The sequence below is a fragment of the Balaenoptera musculus genome, chromosome 8 (genome assembly GCF_009873245.2).
Source record: "Balaenoptera musculus isolate JJ_BM4_2016_0621 chromosome 8, mBalMus1.pri.v3, whole genome shotgun sequence".
Taxonomy (NCBI): domain Eukaryota; kingdom Metazoa; phylum Chordata; class Mammalia; order Artiodactyla; family Balaenopteridae; genus Balaenoptera; species Balaenoptera musculus.
This window is the reverse complement of record NC_045792.1, coordinates 13836770-13858184: the sequence shown is the minus strand read 5'-3', so window position 1 is coordinate 13858184 and position 21415 is coordinate 13836770. Positions and strand designations below refer to the sequence as shown.

The 21415-nt window shown below is 59.6% G+C and overlaps 1 protein-coding gene across 5 annotated transcripts in view; it reads right to left on the bottom strand.

Moving 5' to 3' along the window:
- The window catches only part of BCL9L (BCL9 like), a 26706-nt gene extending 5291 nt beyond the window's left edge, over positions 1–21415 (bottom strand). Inside the window, exons 1-5 of one of the 5 annotated variants that reach the window (XM_036859745.1) lie at positions 20407–21415; positions 14019–14074; positions 5419–5520; positions 3780–4165; positions 2987–3106 (exon numbers count right to left, since the gene is read on the bottom strand). In XM_036859745.1, coding sequence (XP_036715640.1) covers positions 2987–3106; positions 3780–4165; positions 5419–5444 — 532 coding nt within the window. In that variant the 5' untranslated portion in view covers positions 5445–5520; positions 14019–14074; positions 20407–21415. The remainder of the gene's footprint in view (positions 1–2986; positions 3107–3779; positions 4166–5418; positions 5521–14018; positions 14075–20406) is intronic. The other 4 variants (XM_036859749.1, XM_036859748.1, XM_036859746.1 and 1 more) reach the window with 4 other exon arrangements.

The window sequence follows — 21415 nt, the reverse complement described above, 5'->3', positions numbered from 1 at the left end:
CAGGGACAGAGAGGCTCACTGCTTCATAGCTCGTGCCCACAGGGTCATCTGGGGCCCCAATGGGGCATTTTCACTAGTCTAGTTTCTATACTTGCCCTAGACCAGGCTTTGAAAAGGATGGAAATTGTGCGGACCATGTGGAGAGGAGGGAGAGGGAAAATGTGACCCTTATGAATAGGCTCCCGCATGCCTGGCACCCTGACGGACGCTTATGGATGTGATTCCACCTAATCATCACATCCCTGGGAGGAAGCTGTCGTACACTCCACTTGTCGTATACTCCATGTGACAGCCTCAGAGGGATGACATTACTCACCCAAGGTGACACAGCCAGGCAGTGCAGAGCCAGGGTCTGCACCAGGCAGGGGCTGCGGAGCCCCGAGCTTGGCCCTGCTCCGACCCCTCGCTGTGGTCTGTGCGTGTGTATGCACGTTGGCCAGGTGAGGGGAGAAGGCAAAGAGCCTGTACAGCTGATGATTCAAACGCTGAATGGTTTTCACTCTAGCCCTACCACTAACTGTTCTGCAACCTTATGAACAAGATACTTCCTCCCTCTAAGCCTCAGTTCCTTCATCTGTAAAATGGAAACACTAACTCCAGCCCTGCAGGAGGGGGAAGGGCTGGTCAAAGAAATCTATTTTTACAGCAAGTTCACAACTATGTCACAAACTAAAAAACTGTTTAGAAAAGAGAGAGTTACAAAAGCCTGACATACTGGGTTCACTGCCAGGGTAGACTGGCCATCCTCGGCACCGAGTGAGGTTTTGTTCCATGGTCACAGCCCTGACTGTAAGTCCTCGCCTACAAAAGATCTACGCTTGGTCATTCATGGGTCTAGTGAGTGGGTGGAACTTTGCCACCAGTCAAGTGCCTGGCCTGCAGACAGTAAGTGACAGCACCTACTGCCCCAAGTTGTCTCCCTTGAGCTGGGGCAGCAGCCACCTTCCCGCAGGCCCACGGGCAGGCTCCTCTTCTTGAAGAAATCTTCTCTAACCCTCCTACCTCATAACGGCCCTGCTCTGGACCCTGTCTCTCCAGTTTTACATAGAATAACAGAGCCAGAAGTTTAGGGTGGGAACTTGAGAGCTGACCTCAATGTGTGAGGGCTGCCCTGGGGAAGAGGAAAGTGCACATTCAATACACAGAACTAGGACTCCTGGAGATGAGTTATGGGGAGAGAGGCAGGCTTTTATTTCAATAAGGAAACTTCTAGTACAATGATAACAATAAAAGCTAAACACTGGGGACTTCCCTGGTGGCGCAGTGGTGAAGAATCCGCCTGCCAATGCAGGGGACACAGGTTCGAGCCCTGGTCCGGGAAGATCCCACATGCCGCGGAGCAACTGAGCCCGTGCACCACAACTACTGAGCCTGCGCTCTAGAGCCTGCGAGCCACAACTACTGAGGCCCACGCGCCTAGAGACCGTGCTCTGCAACAAGAGAGGCCACCGCAATGAGAAGCCCGCGCACCGCAACGAAGAGTAGCCCCTGCTCGCCTCAACTAGAGAAAGCCCGCACGCAGCAACAAAGACCCACTGCAGCCAGAAAAAAAAAAAAAAAAAGCTAACACTGTTCTAAGTGTGCTACATGTCTCAACTCACTGACTCCTCACAACAACCCTAAGAGGAAAAGATTATTTTTATAGATGAGGAAACTGAGGCCCTTTCCCAAATTTACACAAATAATAAGTGGAAGACCCAGGATATAAACCAAGGCGGTCTGATTGCAGAGTCTGTGCTCTTAACTTCTACATTATACTGCCCTACCATTAAGAACTCTTTGAGAATTTAATGGCAATATAACTAAAACAGTTAAGTGCTTGCCTTGGTATCAGGTATGGGATGTTAGCAATTTCTTCTTTGATTTCCCTGTGTTTTCATGTTTCTACAATGGCACAGTCTAGTGTTATAAAAGTGAATTGAGGAGGTCTGTCCTGGGAAGCAGTGACCACCCCCATCTATCACTGAAGGGTTTGGCCAGGGGCTTGTGGACCACCAATGAGTCCCCTGGGGTGGGGGTGGGGGGTAGCTGGGACCAGATGACCTTTAAAGTGCCATCCAGCTGCAGAGGCTTCAGTATTTGATCCCATACACCACCTCCACGGACATGATCTGCTCTTTCCACAAACATCTGCTGAGTCTGTTTCCTCCTCTGCATCATAATAACACCTACCTCACAAGGCTATTATAAGGATTAAATAAAACAAAGTAGCAAAGTATCCAGCATATTTTTTTCTTCCTTCTTTCTACAGTCTGGCTTTCGACAAGTTCACAATTTAACATTCTCTGGTTAGTTTCGTATGCATTAAGTTGTTTCTCCCCACACACAGACGTAAGCTTGGAGGGAAAGCATCAAATCAATGTGTATGGGCTTCCCAAGGGCAGGCGTATGTCCGTTTCTCCCCCATCACTAGTGCCAGGCCCAAATAAATGCTGATCAATGCAAGAATGAGAGGGGTGGGCGTCCACCCACACCCACTCCTCGTCCTGGTGATGCACTCCGGGCACTTGCCAGGAGTCAATTAGAGGGTAGGGAAGGGCACCAGAGACACAGGCAATGTCAGCTCACACCCAGGCTTAAGCACAGCTTTGCGCAGCCGAGCCAGCTGTCCAGCTCCCAGTGATGCTGGACCCTCACCGCCCTCCCTCTAATAACCAGTAGGTGGCAGCATAGGCCAGGAATTCATGGGAGGAGGTGTAGATGTGGCCGGGAGAGGCCACCTGAGGTTCAACCTACCCCACCCTGGTCCCTAGGGAGAGGGGGCCACTGAGCACCTGGAAGGCGGCAACTGAGCTGTCACAGTGCAGGGAGGGACTGAGTCAGAGATGTGAGATGGGAGAGGAGGAGCCTGGGCTCCTGACCCTTTGCTCCCTCTTCCCAGGCTGCGCCTTCTAAAGCCCTAGGTGAGGAGAGGGAGGTTCCCTCAGGGCGGCTATCCTCTGGGGGCACCATGGGCCACAGCATCCTGGCAATGATGGGCACTCACTGTGGGTGGCCCCAATGGGCTTGTCATCCTCCTCGCTGTCCGGTCCTGAGCACCATTCGTCCCCACTGTACGGCTGCTTCCGCTCCAGCACACAACGCCGCTTACTCCGGGGTGCCACTTCTGCCCAGGCAGGCAGGGGTCAGAGAGAGTACCCAGAGGCCCTGTCCTCCCACAGCCGGGATCCTTCCCAAGCCCCGTCTCCCAGATGCCCCACCCCAGGGGGCATTGCCCCGGCCATGGTGGGCACTTTGCCAGCCCTTGGCCCCCACCACGACACCATTTGTTTCTGATTTCTCTCTACAGCCCTGCTGCCTGCCTCCCCTCCCCCACCCAGCACCAAGCCCAGCATAATCCCCAACCACAACTGGTTCTAATTAGGGCTGGGGGGGGAGGGGGAAACTGCTGCTACTCTTCCAGGCCCCAGTGCCTACACCATAGCTCCCACCAGCCAGGATACCAGGAGGTTCCTGGGAGGTGTGAGGGTCTGCTCCTCACCCCAGAGCACCTCCCTCTCCCGCTCTGGGGGCTCTGGTGGGAAAGCAGGAGAGGCATGAGACCAACAGACCAGAGGCCCATCACTCTGTGTGGCCCCTCCATGGGTGGCACCCAATCCTGAGAGAATGACCAGATGGGTGGGTATAATGGGGGTAAGAGAAAGGTGCCCCCGGCATAAATGCTGGAGAGGAGTGGGCGTTGACGATTAGGCAAGGGGGCTAGAAAGATGGTCTCCCAGCAAGTGTGAGTCTAGGGCTGTGGAAGATGCTGGGGTCTTGGGGATCAGGAAATGGGATACCTTTGGCCTCCGAATCCAGGGACGGTGTCCCAGCCTCTCGCTGCTCTCCGGAGTCCACAGACACGCTCCGCTCCCTCTTCACTTTGCCCTTGAGCGAGCTGAAAGGGGGCACCCCTGCTTGGGGGTTCTTCAGACTTGAGTTGCTAGGTGAGATCTGGTTGGCCTTGGCCCCATGGTTCCCCGCCCCCACGCCCTTCGAGCCCAGGTTGCAGGTGGGTCCTTGGTTCACATTCTGGTGCTGGGATTGGGCCCCGCCATTCCCTGTCTTGCCATGATTGGTCAACTTATTTTCTGGGTGCATTGGCTTGGCTGGGGCAGGGGGGCAGTGGCCGCGGGGGGACAGCGGCGGGCTCCCTGGAGCTTCTCTCCTCCTAGGGTGGGGTAACCTGGAGAAGGTGGAAGAGACATGAAAAGTTAATCTTGCTAGGGGTGTAGCATGCCTGGATTTTAATTGCCGCATCCTGCCTCACCTAGTGGTAGGGGAGGTGGGGGCTGAGTGCCATCTTAAGACCACCAGCTATCCCCTACCCCCCTCCATGTCTCCTCAGAGAAGGGCTGACGCCCCTCTCCACCTTGGGCAGTGAAGATGGGGCAACCCCCTCCGCCCTCCAATCCCCACAATTCAAACGAAAACCAAGGCCTCACATTGCCAGAATCCAACCCACCCCCAGCCCAAGCATCCAACAGACTGCAAGCCTCCATGGCAACCCCCCTCCACTAGCACCTGGCCAACACTTAAGCATCCTCTCTTCAAGGGTTTGCTGTCTTCAGACTCCTTCCAAGGTCCCCAAACCTCAACTGCCATGTGTCCCAACACCAGCATGGAAGGGGCACAGGACCTGAGGGTCACTGCTCATGCCCCAGCCCCATTCCCCTGGGGAAGTGGGGAAAAGCACACCAGAGAGCGGTACCCACTGGTCCAGACAGCTCCCCAGAGCAGGAGGGGAATGCCTCAAGAGGGTCTACTAGTATGCCTGGCCGGCAGGCAGGAGCAGGAAAAAAAAAGGGGAGGGGACTGGTGTGCAAAGCAGACTGAAGCCAAGGATTCCTGCAGCCTAGGCTGCGGGCCCTTTAAGCTCCAGCCCGCTCCCCCCACCGCCTCCCCCTCCCCGGAGACCTATTAATAGCCGCTGGAAAGATCACATCACGGGAGAGGATATTTATCCCCCCTCATTCCACACCAGCTCAGATTTATTTCAGCTCTGCTGTCCTGCTGCTGCCGCCTGGCCCTGTCTGCCGGCTTCTCCTGGAGAAGGGGAGGGAGGCAGGCACCGCCCCCTCCCTCCAGCTCCCACCCCCAGCTAGACTGAGGCCAGAGGGCGCCATCGGACCCGACAGTGGGGTGGGCAGGGGTCTGCTCAAACCGTTTTTAAGAGGAAAGGGCTGGAAGGGACTAGAACAGCAGGCTTAGCTGGTTGCCATTCCCCTCTGTCCCCTGGGCCCAGGCACTAAAGCTGTGGGCTCCTGCCTCGGGGCAGGCCTTCCCATTCTGACCTCCCTTTAGCCCGCCGGTGGCCTGGAAGCCAGGTACTCAGGGGGGCTCGCTCTCCAAGCCTGCACAGTTCAGTCCCATCACCACTGGGCCCTTCCCTTCCCCTCACTCCACACACATATCCCGCCCTCCGCGACACCCACACACCTTGTCTTGTTAGCCAGGATCCTCATGGTTCCCACACACAGTGGGGCTACGGCCCCTGTGCGTGCCCAGGGCCCAGCCAGGTACTCGGTACTGGAGCAGGGACTGCAGCAACAAGCCCCAAAGAGAAAACTTGTGACTTGGGGAGGGGGTGTGAGAAGGGGAGGGGAGACGGGAGGACCCAACAGCCCTGGGACTAGGGAACTGGATAGGGTAGGGTGTGACTGGCAAGGAAGGATTACTAGTCGGGGGCCTGTATCCTAGTGACCGGTCCTATCCCCATTCCTCCCGCACCTTACCCTCAGGGAGCTTGCAGTCTCTAGCAAGGCCCCCCGGGCCGCAGGGGCAGAATTCACTAAAAGGATGGGTTGCAAAAGTGCCCGCTTGGGGCGGCCGCGAGGTCTGTCAGGCCCCCGGGGGGACTCCCGCCCCCAGGCACGCCCCTCACCCGGGGGGCGGGGGACCCCCTGGCGCCCCGCCCCCAGCGCTGAGCCCTGCCCCTGGGCGCCCAGGCGGGAAGGGGGCCGCGGGTAGGGGCGATGCCCCGCCCCCAGCTCGAGGCCTAGCCCGTGCCCATCCCAGCAGGCCCGGGCGGGCAGCGAGAGGCCTGGCGGGGCCCCGGGGCTGCAGCTGGGCTCTTCTGGAGACCAGTAACGCTGGCTCAGATTCCTCCCCGACCGCAAGAATGCAGGAGCCTCCCCTCCCCCCGCCCCAGCACCCCACCCCGCCCCCTTCGGCAGAGCCAGAGCGGAGAGGCCGAGCGAGCGAGCGAGAGAGCCAGCGAGCCAGCGAGCCGGGGAGCGGGCGACGGGCAGGACTGCAGCGTGCCTCTCCCGGCCCCGCACGCGCCGCCCGGACAGACCCACGGCCAAGTGCGGCGAGGGGCCTGGCGCGCGCCACGGCGGGGCCGAGGTTCGGTCCAGCGCTAGGCGCCGCCAGGCAGGGGCCCTGGCACCCACCAGCACCCAAACTCTGACTCACACACACTCGCAGCTCACACGTGGACGGGGAGACAAAGACACGCACGGAGCCCAGGAAACTAGAGGCGCGCTCACGCCGGCCCGCGGAGGTGTGCGGGAGGGCGAGGGAGGCGCTGGCCAAAGCAGGAGCACAGAAGCAGCCTGGGGCATGTTTCCAGAGGCGGCCAGAGGGCAGAGAGGGAGCGCGTCGACTCATTGAACAGATGAAAAGACTGAGGCCCGGCCACAAGCGAGCCATAGAAAGTTGAGCCCGGTAGTCACAAAGAAACACACACGGGGCCATAGATACACCAACAAACAGACTTACACAAACACAGAAGCCTCACCCGACCGCCCCCAGCCCTGTCCCCCCACTCCCCCCGCAGATCCCAGAAAGGGGTGGGGGGAGAGGAGGAGGTCTTGGGCCAGAAGCTTTGTCCCGGTGACAGGCCCAGCCAGACACCGGCCCACATTCCCTGCCGAGCTGCCGGAGGCTGGGCTGGGACCTGGGCGGTGTTGGGGGGGGGGCCACACCAGTGACCCTGTGGGAGTCTAACCCTAACTTAACCCCGGGGCAATTGGGCTTCCCCCCACCCCCTCCCGCTCCAGCTCTGTCTCTAGGGAGGGAGGCTCCTCAGGGGAAGATTCCAAAGTCCAGGGCCTGGCTGGGAAACAGCCTGCTGCCAGCCCCCATCTCCTGCATCACGCGGGACGGGTGCGGGGGGGTTGGGGGGACTGAGGCGGGGAGAGCTGGAGGGCACCTGGGCTTAGGGGCAGGCCTATGGGGCTGACATGGGTCTCAGGCTTCCACCTTCACCACCTTGCTGATCCTCAAAACTACCAACCACCTGCCACGACAGCATTGTTATCCCCATTTCACAGTGAGGAAACTGAGATCTGGGAAAAGGAAGTGACAGGCCCCTGGGTCACATGACCATTACATGGCAGCACCAAGACCCCATTCCCCTGGTGCTTCCCCTCCACTGCAGTGTCCTCCCCTCAAGTCATGACAGCTCATCTGAGCCTGCACCCGACAGATGGGCTTCCCACACGCCGCAGGTCACTGGACCCAGCCCCCCGGGGTTGGGGCAGGGCAAAGGCCACCCACTTTCCTCTGTTCACAGCTTCAAATATTGGGACATCTGATAATTTGGGAAGGGGCTGTTAGAAAATTAGTCCTCTCCAGGGTACCCAGTCAGGCTGAGCCTCCTCTCCAGAAGAATCTTGGAGTTGCCCTCCCCTCTAGGACTCCACCCCCTCGCTCCCACCCAGCAGCAGGACGAGCTGAGTCAAGTACAGATGAGTCAGGAGCTTCCCATCTCACACCTCCCCCCTTTGCCCCTCAGGGGTCTGCCCCAGATCCCAGAGACCCCTGTCCTCCTCTAGCACTCACAGTCCCTGGAAGAGACCTGGAAAACCCTGGGGATGGGAGGCAGGAAAGCTGATTCCTGGTGGGTGCAGTTTTTAAACAAACAGAGTGAAGGGGCTTCCCAGCACCAGGCCAGGAGCCCCTGAGATAGGTGAAAGGAAAGGGATGGAGCTCTGGGAACACAGTGCTGTGGCTGCCTCTTAGAGGGTAGGGTGGGGAGCAGTGACATGTGCTCACAAACAGGGAGCAGGTGCCAGTCACCTGAGTGAAGAGGCCAGGAGCAGACCTTATGAGAATGGAGCCCAGGAAGCTGCTGAGACAAAGCCTGCCTGAGATCTTGCCCTCCTGGTGCAACGTGGGGTGCGGGGGTGGGGGGGTGGGGGTGGGAAGTGACCTAAGGGTTAAAGTGCACCTGACTTCAGCTGGGGGAGGGAGACCAGGAAGGCTTCGACAGGGCAACCTGCCTATTTCCAGCTGCCCCCACCTTGGGAGCCTCTCCTTGGTTCACCAGCCAGCCTACCAGTCTTATTGCCCAGCTCAGAACCATCCCAAAGAGGCAGTGAGAACACGCTTGGAGGGCCCATGCTTCCACAGGCAGTGGGCAGACACCTCTAGAGAGGAAATGGGCTGCTAGGACCCTGTGGTAGCTGAAAGAACAGGAACTTGCTGGGAGTATTAGTGGTGGGATCCTCAGCCACTGACTCGGGGAGAGGCAGCCCTCAAGCCAACAAGGTCCCGAGTCCCCTTTCTCCTGGGTGTCAGGACTCCTTGGTCCCTAGAAGCTCTCCTCTACCACCCAGGTCACTTCCGCTTCCTGAGGTGGTGACTCAGCCGGGTGGGGAGGTCAAGGATTCAGAGCCCAGCAGGAAATCTGCTCAAGAACCAAGGTATTGCTCTGGGACCCTCTGTATGGGGACTTCCAGGCTTGGGGGGCCTTCCCCTCACCCTAGTTCCTAGCAGCTCTCCCCACTTCCGCCCACCTCCTGCCAAAGGAGACCATGCAAATCAACCATTTTGTCTGGGAGTTTCCAGCCCCACCCCACCTGCAGCCCCAGGGTGATGTCAAGGCAACCCTAACCCTGCTGGGACATGGAAACTCCTGGCCCCAGACCTTCCAGTCTGGGGTCTTTGAACAGGGTGCTTCTGGAGGGGATTCTGCCCTTCTGGAAACTACCGGACTAAGTGGCATTGCCTAGACAAGCCGGAGGTCACCTCACTTGGCTCCCGTAGCCAGTGCCCAAGTGGCCAGGCCTCGGGACGCAGTCACGGCCTGGCAGTAGGGTGCCCCCAGAGGCGACTGCTCAATCTCTGGCTGCTGCCTCCCCGGGGGGGGGGAGGGGGGCACAAGGAAACAAGACAGGGCAGGAAGCCCAGGCAGGCAGCGGGCACTCTGGGCCAGGCACAAACAGCCAACACAGGAAACCACAGCCCACCCCCGCCCACCCCACCCGCCCAAAGCTCTGGGAGAAGGGAGTGCCAAAAGCCTGGTACCCCAGCAGGGGCAAGGGCCAGGGGTTAGCCTGGGGCAAGGGAGGAGCAAGCAGCTCTCCAGTCCTCTCTCTGCCCCAGACCCTACCTCGGGAGGGGGAGAGGAAGCCAGGCTGGCAGGGGTGGTGCTGCCTCTTTAAATCCACCGAAATCCTGAGCTAGGCCCAACCCAGCTCTGGTTTCACAGGAAGGAAAGGAGCTCAGGAGCCAGTAGGGCAGGCAGCGGTGGCTGGAATTAGCCCCACCGGCCCAAATATATCTGGTCTCCGCCTGCCACCCCACTGGCACTTCCTGCCCCCTGGCACCTACACCACCCTAGGGGTGGGAGAGGGTCTAGGTGCTACTCCCCACCCTGTGGGAAACCCCGATCTCCAGAGATGCCCTGTCGCTGGGTACACGTGTTGGGAGGTGGCGTCCCAAGCCCGGATTCCCAGAAGGGAGGAATGGGCAGGGTAGCTCCCTGTGGGCCCTCACCTGGCCTCTATCCTCCAAGGGGTTAATCTGGCCCTTTTTTTGGGGGGGGGGATTAGGGGTGGCCCAGGAACCTCCTCCAAACTGCCTGACTGCCTGGCGGCTGGGAACAATGGGGCCATTGTGGGAGTTGCGAGTGCGGGCAGACTGCTGGCACAGGCGGTGCACCATGGGGCGCGGGACCTCACCCAGAGCCCGCCTGCCCGCTCTGCTCTCTCCCCCAGGTACTGCCAGCGTCAGAGGCATCCTCCCAGCCCTCACCTCGCTGGCCTGGCCCAAACTCTTGGCACCAGCAGCAGCTGGAGGGCCCTCGAGCTCTGCCCACGTTGACATCCAGACTGCTGTGACCCTACAGGAAGCAGGGGCATGTGGGCCAGGACGGGTGGGGGTGGGGGCTGATGAGACAGGATGTATGCCTGTGATCCTCCCGCAGGGAAGACAGGAAGGCCAAATGGGGTTTCTGGTGTCAGTCCTGGCACCCTCAGGCAAGAAGGGCTTAAGGGATTGTGAGAGCAGTGACAGGCAGGGTCCCCTGACCCCAGGCCTCCGTTCCTACACTCATTCCATAGACCTGCTCCCTGAGGAGGCCCAGTCCCGTCAGCCTGGGCCTCTGTGGCTCGGACACTGGCAGGCAGTGTGAGTGATGCAGTGGAATGAGAACCGGGTTTGCAGTCAGGCCGACAAAGATGCCAATCACATCCCACCCCTTCTGAGCGACGGGACCTTGTCCATCCCTTCAGCCCTCTGAGCCTCAGTTTCCTCATCTGCAAAATGAGGATCAATATATCGAGTGAGATACTAATAGTGAAACCATCCAGCAGAATGCCTGTGACATACTCGGCCCTCAACAAACCACCTCTGGCCATGATGTCCTCTTCTTTACACCCTACATGGCACCCAAATCCTTGGGCATTTGGTAAAGATGGGCACTCTCAAGATATTTGCTCTTGAGTATCCAAGGGATCGGGGCCCATGGGCGTCATCTCAGTGGTATCAAGTACAAAAACTTGGCTTTTTCTCTGTCCTCACAGAGCCCAGCTCCCTCAGCTAGCACTCCCCTGGGCATCACTGGGTTTATCGACATACACTCAAACCCAGAGCATGAACCCAGAGAGCAGTTATCCACTCTCTTAGCCTCAGGGCTGTCTCAAAACCCCAGGAGAAAAGCAAAGGGGAGTTTCCTTTCAACAGTGGCCCACGTCCCGTCCCCTCCACCAGCCACCCCTCTCCCCGTCCTACTCCTTGGCAGTCTCCGTGCAGGGTCTGGGCTGGGAGGAAGCTGGAGCCTACTTTCTTGCCATGGGCCTCTTTAAAGAGTGGAGGGTCTGAGAGGGAAAGAAGAGCAACTGGGACAAGCAGTTCTGAAAGTAGAGGTCCAGAGAGAAGACCTGTGCTCTTCTCAACTAGAGAGGGCTGTCCCTCTCAGGGTGGCTCCACAGCCCCCAAAGGGTTAACAAGGCCCTAAAAATAACCTGCTCCCAGCAGGACCTGCTGATTGGAACCCTCCAGCCATCTGTTCCCATTTTCTCCTGTTCACACTGGAACATCTGAAACCAGCCCCAGAGCCCCAGCCCGATCCCAAAAATAGCCCCAGCCTGCCCAACGAACAGGCCCCAGGGGCTGGGCAAAAGCAGCATGGCCAGCCCAGCAGTGAGGCATGGCCCAGGCCAACACTGAGCCCTCACTCCCAGGCCCATGGAAGGGAGGTGTTCCCTCTGCTCCCAGAAGGAGGTGGTGAGTAGACCCAGGGCCTCCAGCCCACCCCCCTCGGTACCAGGCCAGAGAAGGTACCCAAGAGCCCTGGTATCCCAGGCACTCTGCCACATCTGAATCCACTTTCTCCAGAGATTTGGACACTCACTCCCCAGAAGACCAAACCACTTATCTGCAGAGCTTCCCTCTTTGTGGGCACACCATTCCTGCTGCCCAGCGCTGGGCTCCTCACCCAGACGTTCCCAAGCCTTAGCCCCTCCATCATCCGACTCTCATCCCAGGGCTTTTCGGAGCCTTGCTCACCCAGAGTCACTCAGCATTCTCCCCTGGCCTGCCCCAGGGCACACAGGGTTGAAACAGAACTTTTCCCAGCCCTGCCCACACTCACCCACGCCGCAGAGGAAAGGATTCTGGGGGTGTCCTCTGGATGCTGATATGACCCCACCCCTCCTCTGGGCTTCAGGATGGGCTTCTGCCCATCTGTGTACAGCAGGTGCCAGGCATGCCCATCTGGGCTTCTATACATATCACAGGCCTGGGCACTGCCCTGCCACGCTCAGGGAAAATGCCCAGGCAGGGTACAGGGAATCCAGTGGACCCTGGACGCCAAGGCAGGCCTAACAGCTGCCATCCATGTCACAGCTCCACACTGCTACTTTTCTCCCCAAAGAAGGTCTCTGACCCCTTAGGCCAGGAAAGAGAGGAGGTGGCCATGTAAGCCATTTAAGAACAGAGTGTCTTAATGGCTGTTCAGCCTGGTGAAGGAACAGAGCATCAGGGGATGGGATGGTGGGAGGGGTGTTGAAGCTGATCTGAGCTAATAGCATGGGGGTGGGAGGGCTCAGCTCTGAGAAGCGCTGGGATATGGGGAGGGAGACAGGCCCTAAGTCCTCAGACCCCTCTCCAGGCCCATGGCTATTTGGCAAACTTGCAACCAAGATGTTAGTTTCCCCTCAGTGGGGAAACTGAGGCAGCAAGAAGGTGGGTCTGGATGGGTATTAGAATCTAGGAGTGTGAAATGCTGGAAAGGCTGTCTCTTCCCCACCGTCCACACTCCCCTCACCCCCATCAATTCTTCCCCTGCTAAAGCCCCTGGGAGCACCACGAGTTCCTATGAAGAGCTATGGCTAATAATAACGAGGAGGATCTCTAATATTTATTGAGCATTTACTCTGTAACATCAAGCTGTCCTGAAGGCTTCACATGCATTATCTAATTTAATCCTCTAATTTAGTACTCTACAAGAAAGTTCTCTTGTTATCCCCACTTTACAGATAAGAAAACTAAGGCCCAGGGAAGTTGAGTAATTTGCCTGAGGCACACAGTCCAAAATTAGAAGAGTCAGGATTTGAACTCAGACACTCCAGCAACTGGGCTATTAACCATTTCACAATACACGTTCACCCTGGTAGCAGCCCTCTGTGCTATGACGAAAGAATGGTGCCTCACCCCCTCATTCCATACTCCCTCCAACCCTGATGCGCACCAGGTCCTAGCTAGAGGCCACAGTTCCTGCCCAGGGAAGAGATCAAAGAGAGGCCACCACTCCCCACCCCCTCAACACAGGTGCCTGGCCCACTGGGGCTCTGAGAGCAGAGTTCTTGGGCTACCCCAGCCCCATCCACCCCCAATCTGTTACATCATCACCCATCCTGGTCCCTAAGAGTCTGGGGAAGGAGCAAGGCAAGTTACCATGACAACAGCACAGGCCCCTGCTGAGAGGCCCAGAGGCAGGAAGAGTCTCCGCAGGTGGGGGTCAAAGGTCAAGTGGGACTCACTAGTGACGGGTGGAGTCCCAGCCCTGCCCCCCCCACCCCCTGCACCTGCCCAGCCACACCTGGCACTGCCCCCCACTTTTTTCATTGCCTAAGTTGGAAGGACCACTTCCTCTGTGTCCCTGAGGGGTGGTGGCCTCCAGCAGGGAGGGTGGGGGGATTCGAAGCCCCTCCCTCCTGGGGACAGTCTAGGAGAAGTGCCTCCTCGCAGTTCTCCGTTTTCTCCAGCTTTCCCTAGTCAGACCAGGAGCCTACAGGCGTGTTTGTTGTGAATTCAGGGAGTTGTTGCTAAGTAAGGAAGGAGGGGAGGGAGGGAGGGAGGGAGGGGGTGGGGGTGGCAGTAGGGAGAAAGCGTGTGTGTGCCTCTGTGTGTGTGTGTGTGTGTGTGTGTGTCTAGGGGCCAGGGCAGAAACCACATTACTGTGGCTGGTAGCCACCCTGGCTTTGACTCAGCCAGCTGAGGCCAAAGCCAGCAGGCGAAGGGGAGCAAGAACCTGGGATGACCGGGAAGGAAACCTTACCTTGCCCTCCAGGGGTGACCGGGCTGGGGCTCCCCACCACCCACCCCGGCTGGGACTTTCACTGGAGCAGCGGCTGTGGCGCTTTAACCCTTCCTGCCCCGGCCCCGCCCCCGTCCCCTACCGGGTTCCAGGTTGTAGGCTGTCAGCACCCCCTCCTCCGGGGGGGAGGAGAATGAAAGGAGAAGTGGGGGCAGAGAGCCAGGAGGCGGGCGCCCGAGACAAAAAGCCAAGCAGGAGGCAACGGCAGAGGCAGACAGAGCTGAGCGAGGAGGCCGTGAGGACACACATAAGCACACAGACCTCTCACCTCAGGATAATGCTTGTCGGGCTCAGGCTCAAGGGTGTGATCTGGGCTGGGGCTCCCTGTGGAGAGAGGGTCACAGCTAGAAGCCCCAGGCCAGCAATCTCTACCCCTGCTCCTCCCAGAGCCCCAGCCCCACCCCCAGCACGCACACCACTAAGCATGTACACACAGACGGGCCTGCAGCTCCAGGAAGTCCCTGAGCTACTTGGACACCACCCCCCCTCCACGACTTCTGTGGATTGGCCGGGAGCCAGGCCTGACCCAGCGGCCCCACCGCACAGCTCCCCCTCCCTCCCCTGCAAGCAGGAAAGGAGAAGGCGCTAGAGATGCCTTAGAGCTCCCTCAGAGCTCAGCCCACAGGGAGCGGGGTGGGGGGGGAGGGGGGAGGACTCCCACAGCCTGGCCTGAGGACCCGGGTGGAGGGATGGATGGGGAGGCCTGAGGACCCCAGCTTCCAGCACCAGCCACCCCGGGGTTATCCTGTGTCAAGGAGAAGAATGGTGTGGGTCCTATGTCCCTGTGTGGTCTCTCTTGTCCCCTGAAGATGCCCCTGGGGACCGGGCTTGGCTGGGAGGGCCTAGGGTGAGAGAATCAGGCTTAGCAGTTCAGTAGGAGGGGGCTGGGTGAAGCTCCCACAGGCAGGCGGGAGGGAGGCTGGTGGCTGGGCTCAGTTTGTACTGGGGGTCAAAGGGGAGTTCTTTTCCGAAGAATTCTGGGAGAGACGCCAACTAGAGCAAGCTGCTAACCACCCCTCCCTCTCTCTCACTGCACTGGGTGGGGGGGTGTCCCTGCCAACCAGACTTAACCCTCTCCAGCCTGTGGTGCTCCCAGGCACACGACAGGGGAGTTGGGGAAGGGACCTCCCGCTGGGCCCAACTTCCAGTTCTAGGGGGCAAGCACAGGGTGTCTGCCAGAACATGGTACCACACGGCCCCATCTGGTACTGCCCCGCCCTGCCACCACCTGGGTGACTTTTCTGGGCTCATCTCCTGAAGGTGTCTGCAGTGACGTGTGTGTGCGTGTCTCAGAGACAGAGATTGAGAAACAAACTGAAAATTCCTTGCCAAGGCCCTCCCCCTGCTGGGTCACTGAGCACTGTACCAACCTGTGCCTCTACCCCTCCCTTCCTCCCACTGAGTCCTGGGACCAGAGGCCATGGGAAGGGGGGTTATAAACAGACAACTTTTCTCTCTGCCCACCTCGTGCTGCTGTCTCCATAGGCCCTTGACTCCAACAAACAGCCCCTGCCCCAGCCCTCTTCTTCACTGATTTGCTACAAGTGCTTCTAGAGGAAAGTATTCAATTATAGCCTGAGATCCCAGGATGGGAAACTGAGTCATAGCGAGGCATCAGGGGTTCCAAGGGCCCACATCCCATGCAGACATAACTCTACTAACACAACTCTTGCTTTGGCAAAAAAAGAAAGAAAGAAAGCTCCCCTTAGCAATCCCCACCCCCCTCCTGTAAAACACGATTAAGGTCAGACATCAAGAAGGACTTCCCAGGGTCAAGGCTACAATGGCAGCTGGCCTCACATCCAACGCTTCATATTTCTGGGGTGGCACATCACCCCCCCACCCCGCCCCAGCGTTCCAGGCCCCTCTGTCTTCTGCTCAGGCTGGAAATATGAGTGTGTTGTCTTGTTTTGCTGTCTGCCCCTAGCTAGCAAAGTCAACTTTTCTGAACTTTAGCCACCAAGCTCCCAGGTCTGATGTGGCTGGCTGTTTCTTGTCCCCAATGAAGCAAGTGACCCCAAGGGTGGAGGGTTAACTCCCTTTCCCCAGCCCTTTGTGGAGAGCACTGGGCCGCCCTGTGACAGCTCCCACGATGTCACCAGGACAAGAAGAGGAGGGACTGGGAGTACTGGGATCCCTTAAGGTGCCAGGTGTCCGTGAAGGGCAGAGGAAGAGAGCCCAGCTTTGGGGACAGTTTATCCCAAAGTTTCCCCACTGCACACTTTCTCTCCAAGGACCACAGAACGGCCAGAAGCCTTGGCCTCGCTCCAAGAAACCTCCCTATCAAAGGACAGAGGACTCCATGTCCCAGGGAGCTATGGGGAGACCTGTGGCTACGCACCCCAGACATGTTCTGAGGGAGGAGGATAGAGGGGGCAACAGAAGCGGAGCGCACTGAGTGTGCGCACGTACGCACACGCACATGCATCAGAGACACAATCCCGAGCAGGCATACTCCTCAGATACTCCCAGACGTGTATCTGAGAGAGAAACAGACACAACCCCCAAAGACACACATCCAGGATACCTCTTTAAAATAACCCAAACTCCCCAAAAAGGACTCCTTAAGACCCATAGAGGCTCCCATACTCAGAGAAGGCCAAAGAGAGCTCGGGAAACACAAATGACATCAGCCAGTCACACAGAACTACTGACAGACAGAAGATAGACCCACACTGGGATACACGAGCACACACACATACAACACAGAGTAGTATGCACGTGGCCATGTGCTAGCACACAAACTCACTCACACACACACACACACACACACACACACCCAGGCAATGCACAGCATGAAGTCAGATTAGAGGACTAAATTCTGGGCTAGTGGGGAGGAGGGGAGTCAGAGCAGGGGGGTGGAGAAGTACTCAGGGATTTCAAAACAATCCTGGTTTCGAAATGCTGGAAATGCTGGATTCAGGGCCATTCTCAGTTGAGGCTGGGGGGTGGAGAGTGAAGGGGAGGGGGAAGACAGGCTAGCGCAGGGCCACCAGCCCATTGGAAGAGGGACTTGGACAGAGGGCATCCCAGCCCCTGGGGATGGCGACTAGGCCAGACACCAAGGTTAGGAGGGGCAGGTGGCCCGGGGCCAAGTAGGGAGGGCCTGGGGTGGAAAGGAGGCAGAGAAGGAGAGGCCTCCACTTTAGCCACTGACTAGAGAAGAAAGAAGGCAAAGGAACACACCTGGGCCCTTCCCCGACCCGTGGGTGGGTGGTGGTGGCCACCTTCCCCCCTACAGAGTGTCAGCTGGCTCCCCTTCCCCGCCAGCTAGCAGAGCCCCAAGGCAGGCCTAAAGCTACGGGGGGTCAGAGGGTGTGGGAGGACAGCAAGGGCCTGCAGGGGGTCAGGGACCTTCCAGGGGACCCAGGACCACCCACACTCAGGGCAGGGTGGGGGACATCTCCCTGGAAAGCCAGAGCTTCCTACCTGGGTTCCCAGGGAGGGGGGCTCTTTGGGAGGCCGAGGCACTACAACAGACGCCCACATCCAGGAAGTCACCCCTCTCCTCCCAGGGCACCAGGATGCCCTTACTGCCCCTCCCCCAACCTCCAGGGAAAGTCGGCAGCTCTCTACCAGGGAGGGGAGGTCAGGCCAGGCTGGGGGTGGGGCTCTGGAGGCCTGGCCCTGGCACCCAGCAGAGGAAATGCCAGGCCTTAACTCCAGGCTGCCTTCAGGGAGGCCCATCCAAGTGACATGCAGCACCTCTAGTGCTGCAGCTTTCCTCACCTTGCCCCTCAGCTCCTAGCCTCTGGCTACCTGGCCCTCCAACTGGCTCCAGCCGCAGCTCTGGTAGTTAGAGGGTGGGACCTGGGGAAACTTAGCGCCCCTGGAGGAGCCTCTACCAGCTCCATCCTGGCCCCTTGGCCAGTCAGAGCCTCCTCGCCCCAGATCCCTGGGGGCAGCCCCCACAGTGGGGCTACGGGTGGGCAGCTGGTGGCGCTGGCAGGCAGGGGCACAGATGCCAAGCTAGAGCAGCCAGGTGCTCAACAGGTTGAGCCAGTCCCTGGAACAGCGAGCCCCACCCCAGGGAGAGCAGGCCTGGCAGAGGCTCCCTGCCCGCGGCACCCAGCCTGTACCCGCTTGGCTCCCACGGCTGCCCACTTTCCCACGGTGCCATCCCCTCTGCCCCCTCCCCCGAGGTCAGCAACCAAGCAGTGCCCAGGGCTCCTGGCACAGGGAAAGGATGCCGTTTCCCCATCACCCCTGGGTGCCCAGGCTCTTGGAGTGCCTCACTACCAGCAACCAAGGAGCCCCCAGAAAAGTAAACATGGCGTCAGGCCAAAAAGAACCCCGAAGTGCCCCCTACCTCCTTGCAGGCCTCCTCCAGTCCTGGGCAGACTGGACACTCAGACACCCTGGCTCCCCGCAGCCGCCCCCCCAGGGCGCTGGGACAGAACTTCAGCTGGTGGCGCCAGAGGCAGTGTGGCGGCCCCCAGCTCCTGTCTTGGACACCCTGGAGGAGGGGCTGCTGAGCTGGGTGACTGCTGGCTCCCTCCACTCCTGCCAGAGCTGCTGCTGCCTGCAACCCTGCTCCTTTCCTTCCACCCCACTCCTGGGCTCCAGGCAGCCCCATCCCAGCCCCTCCCCCTGCAGGCAGGCAGCCCCCTTTGCAGGCATCTCCTTTAATCTAAAGCAGGTGCCAGGCATTCCAGCCCTTGCTGAGTCGACACTGCCACCCACTAGGCCTCTGCCCAGAAGGCTATTGCCCTGCCTCTTCATGGAAGTTGAGTCTGCGGCCCAGGGCTCCTGCTTAACTCAAATACCCAGAAGTTGGGAGGCAGACACTATCCAAAGGGAATCATGGGTGTCCAACACAGACTCAATAAGCAAGTTCACTAGGTCGCACATTACCACTGTTGTGATCGATTGTGGACCACCAACACTAATCCTTCTCCAGGACTCTGTAATCTCTTCCTACCTGGACACTCAACCTCAGTAATTAGAGACTCACTCTGAGCCTCCATATGGACCTCCAGAAACCATCTCTAGCGTGAGGCCCCTGCTACCCTGAGCACAAGAGTCACTCTGGATCCAAGGTTATATAGGTATTCTCCCCTTCAGGAGCACCCTTTCCAGCATTAACCCCTGCCCCACCCCAGTCAGAAGCAACACAGGTAAGCAGAGAATCTCCAGAGGCAAGTGGCCAGAAGGCTGAGCTTCCAGGCCTGGTTCTCCAAGGCCAAGGAGCCTGATTAGCTGCAGGAGGGCAGCGCCTTCCGTCCTGATACCAGACCCCCCCCCCCCCCCCACCCCGCCCCTTACCTTCCTTTCTCTCCCATTCTCATCCTGTCCTGAAGCTCCTATCAGCAGGCGCCTCAGAGCTGATACCAGTAAGACAGGGCCTGAACATGCTCTTCCCCTGGGGCCATGAAATCATGGTCCTGACCCAGAGAAGGCAGCCAAGCTAGTGCTGAGGGGCAGCAGACAAGCCAGGCAGCCCCAGCCCAGAAAAAGTAGCTGCTCCTTGGAGAGGCTGAGGAGGGGGGAGAGCAAGGGGAGTGGAAGCCCACCCACCCTGCGGGTCTCATTCAGAGAGCTGCCCAGAGGCATCAGTAGGGTTACAGCAGATACTGTGCGAAGACAGCTTTCCTAGGTAAAACAGGAAACCAAGGCCAAAGATCAAGGGGGCCTCCAAGCCCCTTTCCCGGGGCTCAGTCACATGCCCAGCTCACCTCTCCCAGAGCAACACTTTTCCTCCCTGCAGCAGAGGCCCCCAGACACAGACACAGACCCACACCCCAAGCAGCAGACAGACAGAAGGAGGAGGGAGGAGGGGGTGTCAGAAAAACCCGGAAGGAAGGAAGCTGGACAGACAGACAGAAGCCAATCCTGGCTTCACTGCTCCAGAGGGACACCCTCCAGACTCCCAGACTGTAAGGGACACGCTCCTCAGCTCCCAAGAGGGAGAAGGGGAGAGTAGACCTCGGTGTCCCCTGAAACCAAATTCCAGCAGCCCTGGGACAGGACATACTCCAGCCAAGCAAGAAGCCCCAAGCCTCCCCTCTCTTCCCCACATTCCTCCCCCAAGAGCTCCCCCAGACCAAGGCAGGGGCTGTCTCCTCTTAGCAAGGCAGAGACACCTCCAAGGAACTGTGTGACTGCCCCCCACCCCCACCCCCGGGCCAAGCCCACACCACTAAGAATCCTTGGCAGGGGAGACTCCTCCAGTCACAGCCCCCGCTGCTCCTAGGCAGTGCTTGGGGGCAGAGGGTGACCCCCAGCAATCTCCAATCCCCACGCACCTCCTTATGGAAGCTCCTATAAGCCAGGAGAGGAGTGCTGGGGTGCTGAGACCCAAGGGGTTGGTGAGCCTGCGAGGGGGACTACATCTCCCAGAAGCCCCCAGGGCAGAGTTGCTGCTCCAGCTGGCCCAAGGCCGGCCTTGTTCTCTGTGCTAGGGTGGCAGGGTCCCCTGGCTGCCCTAAGCCCTCCCCTCTGTGCGCTGGGGCTGCCAACCTGATTGGGGGCCCGAGAGTGGCCTCCACTAATCCTGGGGGCGTCCCCGACCCCTTAAACAGCCTGGGGGTGCGTGCCAGAGGGCCAGAGACAATCAGACTGTGTTCCCCCTCCCCAATTCGAACTGGATCTCCTCCCTCCTCGCGCCTCTGCTGGCCTGGCATGACTTTCGCCCTCGGCCCCAGCCCTCCCCTCACCTCGCGCGGGTCGGGGGTCCTCACGCCAGGCCGGAGTTGGACGCCATGACCAGGTCAGGGTCGGTGGGTGGATTGGGGTCCTCCTGCTCGCCAGTTGGAGGTGCGGAGGAGGGCGGGCAGGTGGTGATCTTTTGATCCTGGACGCCTTGATCTCAATACCAGCCCGGCCCGGGAGTGGGTATCCGGGGGTCGCTGGGCGCCTGGGTTCCTGCTTTCCAACCGCGGAGCATGGTCTTGGGCGCCGGGCAGCGGCGGGAGAGCGCGCACACCCGCCCGGCCCGGGGCTCAGGGCTGGGGTCTCAGCCCCGAACCTCACGGCTCCGGCTCCTGCTCCTCCTCCCTTCCTTCCTTCCTTCCTTCCTTCGTCTCCTCCTTTCACTTTTCCCGAGGCCCGCGGGGACGGCGGGCGCGGGGCTGGGAGGGGGCTGTCTGGGCGCTTATTGTTGGTCGGACGCCGAGGGTCCGGGTAGCAGTCCCCGGGCGGCGCGGCGCCGGGGGACCCAGGCGTGCGGGCGTCCGGCCGGCTGGCTCCGGGCAGCGGCGGTGGTGCAGCGGCCCCGAGTCCGGGGCATGTCCGGCCACTGGCTCCGCCGTTCGCCGCCGCCTCCCCGGGCTCCCCTGCGCTGCCGGAGCCTCGCTCGCCCCTCCACTCGGCTCCGCTCCCCAGCCTGAATAAGCATCGGGGCTCTCTGGCTGCCTCCTTCTGCCTTCATACCAGAGCCCGGAGAGGCCCCTGTCAAAATAAGAGCTCCCCCATCTCGCTCGCCTCCTCGCCCAACCCGGCTCCCCCAGCCTCCCAGTGGTCTGACTCGGTAAGGCGCCGGCCGGCTAGCGGGAGGCAGGTTGGCCCGGGGGCGGGGAGGGGGCTTCTATGCCACTCTCCACCCCATTCCCGAGGACTGGGGAGGAGACGGGCTAACACCATCTCAGGCTGGGGAGAGGTTTGACAAACCTACCCTCCTATCTACGCTGATTGGAAGCAGTGGGAGTTGACTCCCCCCAACCCCCA